The 8,512-nt window shown below is 46.6% G+C and overlaps 3 protein-coding genes across 3 annotated transcripts; 2 read left to right on the top strand and 1 right to left on the bottom strand.

Moving 5' to 3' along the window:
• Nucleotides 1-425: 425 nt before the first annotated feature.
• On the top strand, nucleotides 426-2,584 carry VTN77DRAFT_8110 (uncharacterized protein; the record flags this gene model as incomplete). Its single annotated transcript, XM_069424573.1, has 6 exons — nucleotides 426-462; nucleotides 1,506-1,537; nucleotides 1,631-1,710; nucleotides 1,804-1,878; nucleotides 1,960-2,356; nucleotides 2,423-2,584. 6 exons carry the CDS (start codon nucleotides 426-428, stop codon nucleotides 2,582-2,584), a joined length of 783 nt encoding a protein of 260 aa, XP_069274844.1.
• A 595-nt stretch (nucleotides 2,585-3,179) lies between these two features.
• Nucleotides 3,180-4,479, bottom strand: VTN77DRAFT_8109 (uncharacterized protein; the record flags this gene model as incomplete). Its single annotated transcript, XM_069424571.1, has 5 exons — nucleotides 3,180-3,362; nucleotides 3,427-3,797; nucleotides 3,863-4,072; nucleotides 4,134-4,268; nucleotides 4,332-4,479. The coding sequence occupies 5 exons, from the start codon at nucleotides 4,477-4,479 to the stop codon at nucleotides 3,180-3,182; spliced, it is 1,047 nt and encodes a 348-aa protein (XP_069274843.1).
• Nucleotides 4,480-5,779: 1,300 nt separating this feature from the next.
• Nucleotides 5,780-6,871, top strand: VTN77DRAFT_8108 (uncharacterized protein; the record flags this gene model as incomplete). Its single annotated transcript, XM_069424570.1, has 1 exon — nucleotides 5,780-6,871. One exon carries the CDS (start codon nucleotides 5,780-5,782, stop codon nucleotides 6,869-6,871), a length of 1,092 nt encoding a protein of 363 aa, XP_069274842.1.
• Between the last annotated feature and the right edge of the window lie 1,641 nt (nucleotides 6,872-8,512).

The following is an 8,512-nucleotide window of genomic DNA, read 5'->3' as shown; positions in this document are numbered from 1 at the left end:
CCCCCCCCCCCCCCCCCTCCCCTCCTTTTTTTTCATTTTTTTTAGAATATTTCATTCTATGTAATCTCCTTTCTGAAACGGAACGTAAGGGGAAAGAAAAGATATCTTAGGTGATACTCCGTAACTCTTCACTCCCCTTTCTTAACGATGATACATTAGGGATTTAGTTTATTTATAAATTTAGTAGTTATTAATACAGCAATTAATATCTTATACTATCCCTAATTACCTAGCTTCCACATCTCCATAGTACCCAATAGATTTATTTTCTGTATTATTCATCTACGGAATTTCTCCTGCAGCGGGCAGCACTGGTCATCATGCCCCACATACAGCAATTCTCATTCTCATTCTCGCACGAGAAAGAAACGGAAAGAATGTTATGTGGCTGCTGGTGGCTTGGTGTCAAAGTAGCTTCTGATTGAATGTTGTTGCGGGTTAGGGACGCCTGGCTCCAAAGGTGTCAGTTGTCTAAGGTTAAGTCCTGTAGTTGACGAAGGAATAAGCACTATGTAAGTACTTTCATCCTTGTCAGTGCTGTCAAAAGTGGGTCCCTGTCCTGCATCCCAGATGGACGTATATACATGCAAATAATGTCATTGGTAGGAACTTCATATGGTGATTTGTAATTGGGACAGGCATGTCTGGTTCCAACTAAGATACATCATGGACAAGACCAAGCCTGATGCTCGAGGCATGTTATTATTACTATTTTGGCATTTTTGTAGAGCATTTTCCGGTATAATACTAAGCACGCTCTCATCAGTCGAACACACGTTGTGCTACCCTTACGTAAGAAGGCCGGTAAGATTATAGAGCCATACATGCACATGGAGGAGGGCATGGTAGATAGCTGAGATCAGTCTTGCGTCCTGGCGCTCCAGACCAGTCCAGATCTCGAGGCCTGAACACCTATCACAACCATAGAGGGCAAAAAAAATTGTCTTTATCATCCAGGCCCCACACTGCAGATATATTTACATTTCCTACGCCATACTCCGTACATAATAACAGCGGCTTTTACCCCGGACCCACCTCCGCAAAACGATCAAAGCGCAATCCGGGGAAAGCTTATTGTCGTGAAGACCCCACAACGCCCGCCCCCCCCCCCCTTTCTTCCCCATCAAGCAGCTTTCTTTCTTGCAGTCATCGCCAGTGTTAGGGAAATTATTTTTTATACTAGGCATAGTTAAAGAGAGTGTTAATATAAGAATGTTCTTGTCCTCTGTCTGTCCCGCGTCATTCTCGCCATAAGCGGTTTCGTTTGTTTGGACTGTACTGTATATATAGGGCAAGCGAGCTTGCTTTGTCTCAACCAGATCTCGTTTCTTCGTCTTTTATATAGTACATTACGTATATATATTGCTATCAAGAAAAAAATCCGTAAATAAATTTTTTTTTTAAAAAAAAATAACATGGCCCACCCCCCTTCGAAGAAAGACATCGATCAAGAAATCTCCGAAGTGGAGGATCGGGTGCTGCGCCGAGGGCATCTTCGGTGCCAGCAGTGAATCTCTCTCCAGAGCTTCTTGAGAAGGTTTTCTTTATCTTTTTTTTTTGAACCCAAAGAAACACAGTTAGAATAAATATCTCTCTCAGGACAATACTGACGATCGCTTCATGATGCTAGCTTTACCTCGCCTCGAAATCGGATCATGTCCGTCATTCCCCCTCACAGTTCGCGAATCCTAGTGCTTTGGGGTTTATGGGGTAAGTTTCATGTAAAGACAATATAAAATGAAAAAAGCATTTCATGACGTTTCAGTGCTTTTTTTTTTTCTGACACGATAAAATAACTAATAGATTCGCCATCGCCGATGTCACCTTTGCCATGGTCCTGATGGGCTGGGGAGGAGCGGCGTCTCTCACGAGCGTGGTGTAAGTATATCATCCACCAACTCCAATCAGCAATACTGCATCAACAAATTGGTGAAATTTGATATCTCAATCTTCTCCTAGAGGAATCTTCTTCTTCACCGGCCCACTCCTCCTTATCCTGACCACCATCTTCGAATGGGTAATGGGCCGGTTCCTCTCGATGATGATCTGCGGCTTCTTCAGCGTGTTCTGGTTCTCCTTTGGCCTGCTGCAGCTGCCGACGATGGGCATTGCGGCGTCGTACTCGGCGACGGGCGATGCAGCTCAGGGGGCTGTTTCGGTGGGCTACAACGCTGGTATTGCGCTGTACCTCGTCGCGATGGGGTGCGCGCTTTTCACCTTCTTCGTCTTCACACTCCGGACGAATGTCGTCCTCGCGCTGATCATTGGCCTCGCCACGGTGGCTGTCTACGTTTTGTCTGCGGCGTATTTCAGTGTCAGTAGGCGAGATTTCCACAGGGCGACGCAGCTTCAACATGTATGACCTGAAGCCCTCATTCATACCTTTTCTTTTTGAATGTTCCTTTTCTGACTGCAATTCCAGGCTGGCGGAGCATTGCTCTTCGTGGTGGGTCTTCTGGGCTGGTACATGACTGTGGTTATTATGGCAGGCGAGTCTGGCTTTCCCAACCTGCCATGTGGTGATCTGTCGCATTTGTGGCCCCAGCCTAGCGTGGATGCAGAGCGTTCAGGCAAGCAGGCGTAATGTATGTGAGCTGCGGGAACAGATATGGGATATGTCAAGGTTTATCTTTAACTGTGACGTTGATTTATCAGGAATACTAGCTCACTATATCTGAAATATCAAGCAATGTGAATCTTCTCTATTACAAAATCCTTACCTTTCGTTTTGCACACTATCATGTGGCTGTAAAAGCAAGAGACATAAACACATACCAAATTCCTGAAATCTACCTAACCTCTACTACTAAGAGATATATCTATATTTGGCTATTAGCTAGAGATATGTCTCAGCGAGGAAGACAAATATTGCCAAAAGTAGGGAGCCCACCTTGAAAGTAGATAATAAAGACTACCTAGTACAAAAAAGATTGCAAGAAACACACTCCATGCTGGTTCCGAAGAACTTGACTAAATCGAGTAATCAGAGATTACTATTATAAATGTGAGACCGGTGGATGACATCGGGCAGGCAGTCTAAGTAGTGCACAGTCTGAGTTTGGAAGCTCAATTCATGATAGTCGAGCAATTTCTTTTCGTTTCGTTTCGTTTCTTTTCTTTTCTTTTTATTTTTATTATCGTTTTATCTAACTTATAAACTACTTCCAATCGCTGCAACTTCACAGCTCATACACGATCTTATATGCCGAAATCTTCCCATCACGGTACTCCTGAAAACCAGCTGGGACCGCGTCGAGGCCTTTGAGCACCTTGGGCGTGTTTGGCTTGATTTTGCCGTCTTCGAGCCAAGAAGGCAGCTTCTCAAAGAGCTCGGAGGCCAGCTCATGGTCCTCTTTGTGAGTCTTTTGGTATTGTCATCAGTCAGTCAAGCACAGTACAGTCGAAGGAACTCGTAAGGATGCTCACCGGCCAATAGAACTTCCCATAGCGATGCTCCTTCAAAAACGCAGTCCAGACCAGCACGTCCGTCACTCTCGTCTGCTTGGTCACGTTCTCTGTGTACGCTTTTCCAGGCCGCACGGTGCAGAGCACGCCGCCACTTTCGTCGATTGCTTGGGATGCCGTAACAGACGAGGTAGGATTGCCAATTGTGTCGAAGACGTACTTGATGTGAGGTGCAGCGGCCCTGATTTTCTTCACTACATCTTCATCACGGTAATCAAAGACGTGATGGGCGCCCAACGACCGGACTAAGTCGAAATTCCGCGGACTGCAGGTGGTAATGATGTTGAAGCCATATATGGCTGCGATTTGTATCGCGTAGAGCCCAACACTTGCTGCAAACCCCTTAAAGGTTAACGACAGGCTTACACAGCAGAGTTTGGGATGAGAGGTTACGAACAGCTTCCTCCCCAGATGAGAATGCTGATATCCTTCCCTTGACTCCTGTCGATATTCAAGCAGTCTTTCGAGAACAGGGCCAGCCAGGACGTTGCTGAAGCAAGAGGCACGGTTGATGCCTGCGCAGGCGAGATGCCCTTCGGGATCTTGAAGCAGATTCGCTCGTCTGCCAGAGTGTAGTCGCTGTATCCCCCTAGGCCTTTGATCTCGCCTATTTCCGCGTTAATAAATACGTAAGATTGCTAGGAAAAAAAGAAAGAAACGCCACGAACCTCCCCAGATCAACCCAGCCACAACATCTCCCTTCGCGACGCAGCTAACGTCGCTGCCAGTCTCTTCGACAGAGCCAGCAAAGTCACATCCCAAAATGGCCCCGTCCCCGAATCCATTGTTATCAAAGGAAATAACTGTGCGACGTCAACTTCAACTCTGCATTTCTGTCACTGCAATGTAGTTCCAAGCATACGTACTATCTGTTGGGTTCTGCGCAGTGTGAGAAACCCGGACGAGAGCTTGATGGGAATCTGGTTGCGGTGCAGAAACTTCTTCCTTGACTAGTTTCGGTGGACTCCCTCCGTCCGTCCTGATAACGAGGGCTTGACCTGTTCTGCTGCTCATAATTGATGTAATTCGCTGATTTTCAGAAGTGAATTGATGACTATCTGTGTATCAGCACAGAGAAATATTTATTAAGATAGCGTAAAAGTTCAATACGTGGATAGTTCACCCCTAAAATAGTTTGGAGTAGATGTTTGTAGAACTGGTACAAGACTAACTTATATAGCGTCAGGCGGCACTAGCAGGCTCTTCACCAGTGGAGAACATTCTGGCTATATCACTTAGTAATGTATATCTGCAGATCTGCAGATATGGTGCTGACTAAAAAGAAGTGGGCTGTTTTTATGCCCCACACGCCACTTCATAAACACCTGAATTAGTGACTTTAATCTGCTTCTACTTGCACCATCTCATTTCACTGCAACATAGGTCAGGCTGGTACGTGTACTCTGAAAAAACAATCATGGGCCTTCTATGGGGCGTAGGGATGGACTTCAGGGAACACGCACATACACTACCTGGGCTGAAGTTGGAGCTGGAGCTTTATATATATATAGATATATATATCTTTGAATAGGACCATCTTTGACATGTAAAAGAAACTTTCTCAACTACAACACCAGTTAGCCTGTCTAGCAAGCTTGCCAGCATGAATTTCGTCTTGTTCTAGTCCTAGCACATATTGTCACCTACACCATACTATAAGAAAAAATTATGGCCAAGTATTTTTAGAGACTTCAGACAGCTAGTAGCCATCGTCTAAAGTTGACATCATAATCAATTTGGTGACTGCTCTACCATACCCTATCTAGCGAAGTCTGATGGTCCTCCTCCATAGATATAGCTTATTCATCCCAAAAAAAAAAAGAGAGAGAGAGAGAGAGATTCCCTTTCTTTGTTTCCAATCATGGGAACACAAATGCTCACAAGTCACAGGGCGAATGTCCAGGCAAGATTGCTTGCTTTGTCTGAGGTGTTAACAATGTAAATAACAAGGTCTTTCGATCATCCGGCAAAAAGATCTTATGTCAGTGTATGACTCGGCATTGTTCCTTCATTGTGAGAACTGTTGACCGGTGGTAGCCGTCTCGTTCGACAATCGGGGAGGGATATGCCACTTGTATAGAAGTTATAAGGTAGACAAACTTAGTCGTCGACGCTACTTAATTTCATGTACATTCACATGCTTCTTCCTCTTCATAACATCAATCACCCCTCACGACAGTGTTTCATACCGCTTTATCACAGGCAGACTGGGCAATATCAAGGACAGTGACTCGTGAAAGGTTGAACTCGGAGACGTGCCCACGTATCTTGGAAGGCCATCCTGTACGTAATCGACCATCTCGACATCGCGAAAATGGCAATTATTCGTTCGCGCTGCTGCAAGAACAGGAAGAAGGACAGCATCCAGAAATACCTTCCACTGGCCGATAGCGTCGATTCTCCCTTTTCCGAACTTCCCATCGAACTTGTCCTCGAGATTGCCAAATTCCTTCCTCCCCTCCCCAAGCTCTGCCTCGCCTTGACGTGCAAGTCTCTGCTGACGATCCTGGACCCAACCAAGTCCTTACAGCGCTCGAGCCAATTCCGACATCCCACCGGGAAAATGTCCGAACGGAACCTCTCCCGGATCTTCGATGCTGACCGATGGCAGCTTCTGCAGCTGTTGGAGGATTCTCGGTGGCGTTGTTGCGCACGCTGTCTCCAGCTACATCCAGTCGACCAATTCTCGGCGAGCGACTTGGCGATCGAAGCACGACAGCGAGGTTGCAGGTTTGGTCCCATGGCAGGGACCGTCTATCTCTGCCCGTGCATGCAGATCACATTTCGAGACAAACTTCGACTCATCGCCAGACTCCAGCAGGAGTCATCATCTCCCACTATGTCGGCCGCACAATTGCAAGACAGCGTTCACAGCTCCTGTTGGCACGAGTGTACTGTCACTGCCCGGGCCAATCTTGGGTTACCAAAGGTTCGCATAAGGATCAATCCGGTCTTGGAAAACGGGAACAACTTGGTAATCGAGACCGAATTCCACATCACTGGGCTTCACTGGCCAGGGGAACTAGCATCCACGGGATTGTTGCTGTGTCCACATCGCGGGATTGACTCCCACCTCCGCGATCTCCTCACTTTGGATCGTGGTGGCCGCTGGTGCCAAGGTATCGAGGATCTGAGACGGCCGAGGTCAATTACCTGCAAGTGGTGTCACACATCAATAACGGATGTCTACTTTTTCCCCTATCAGCCTCAAGGTCCTCACTATCGACACGTAATACTGCGGACCCGCAGACCCCTTGGTGAGGGGGGCTGCTGTGCCGATGAAGTGTGGTATAACCAGACTGACCTTGCCCAACATAGACTGCACAGGTGTCTCGGCTATCCCATCTTCTATGAACGGCGGCCGGAACGACACTGGGCTCGCCCCATGACACTCATATTTTTTTAATGGATGTCGAGATTGCCACACAAATGCAAATCACGATTTCGGTAGACGTGGTGACCATGTTGACGAGTTTGGCGAGAATGAACGGGTATGGAGTGTGTTAAGGAAACGATTTGAGGAATGGAGAGATTAAGAGAGTTAGACTGAAGAAATTGGATAGGAGAATGGACAGAGTGAAGTCAACTATCCAAGATCAGAGGCATAAAAGGTGATGAGAAAGAGGCTTAGATTGCGGGAGAAGGTGGGCGATTGAGGTGCCTATACTCCGTATGGCTGGCCAGGCAGCCCTAGCCCCATGCCCTAAGCCCTAGCCTAGCCAGGCAGAGGTTACATTGTAAGAGAGGAATTACGTGTCCATGTAGGTATCCAGCAATTAGTGCTGCTGTTGCTGCCCAGTTTGATCACAATCCCATATCGTGATGATTATTAGGCCATAAAATTAGGGAGTAGCAAAACTCAGTCAGCTCCTAGCAAGCCAGACAGTCAATACAGGCTGGGTAGGGCTCAGAGCTGGTCAGCTGGTTACCTACCTATCTCACTAGCTATCACTAGCAAGTAAACGGGCATAAACATCAGTATTTCTTTGCACTATGCAACAAGAACAACAACAACCTGGGCCGGTAGCCTAGTCATCAAGTCACTCTTGAGTCTTGACAACGCCAGACAAGAGCATCCGCATTAAAGACATCGCGTGCATCAAAAATAACTCTCCTTTTGGCTCGGCCACATCACTCGGCATCTGATTCGATAGCGCAGAGGCAGCAGAATGGGCAGGTGCAAAATGGCGTGGTCTTCGGTCGCCGATATGTAGGCAGTATCGAACAGTCCCCAGATTAAAAAGTCGCCGCAGATACTAGGAATTCAGACAGGTGGCGTAGAATTGTTAGGAGACCAAGCTTTGTGGATTCTGTAGGGATTTCAGGGAGTAGGGGTTTTGAGCGACCAGGGGAATTGAAGAAATAGGTGTTGGAATTCATGGCATACCGGTCTAACTGGATTCGGTAGTCATATAAGCTGATGTGATACATCATATTGGAAGCCAAATACCCCGCTTCTCACAATAAGGCTTATACGCCAGATCTCCCACATCTGATTAGAATCAAGAATCAAGTCTCCTTCATATCGTCTTCTATAGTGGTGCTTGTAGAAGCTTCTCCCCTACATGCTTATGGCCATAACCTCAACATATTTCAGCATTTTTGTGTTGAGGTTATGGCTATAAGCATGTAGGGGAGAAGCTCCTATAAGCGCTACTACTAGGAAGACAATATGATAGTATGAAGGAGACTTGATTCTTTTCTTTCTATAGCGAAGAAGAAGATGAGGTTATAAGCTTATGGGAGCGAGGGAGTCAACGCGTAATCGATGACATTGATTGACCAAATTGGGTTAGAGAAGTTCGTCATGATTTCCAACAAAATAGAAGGGTATATCTGCTAGGATCAAGACGTCTGGCTAGTAATGTATTTATGTTAGCTACGAGCCAAAGCTCATTGGAGGGAGAAGGAATGGAAATGAAGCCTAAGAATCACCATATTCTTCTACCTTGATATCTTCCTAGGTGGTGAGAGCGAGGTGGTCGGCGCCGGATCAACTATGACCGCAGCACGTGACGCGGAGACTGGGAGCTGAACCTCCGGCACT

This window comes from Rasamsonia byssochlamydoides, assembly GCF_041956645.1.
Source record: "Rasamsonia byssochlamydoides strain NRRL 3658 unplaced genomic scaffold VTN77scaffold_69, whole genome shotgun sequence".
Lineage (NCBI taxonomy): Eukaryota > Fungi > Ascomycota > Eurotiomycetes > Eurotiales > Trichocomaceae > Rasamsonia > Rasamsonia byssochlamydoides.
Note: the sequence above shows the minus strand (reverse complement) of the source record. Positions and strands in the feature narration are given on the sequence as shown.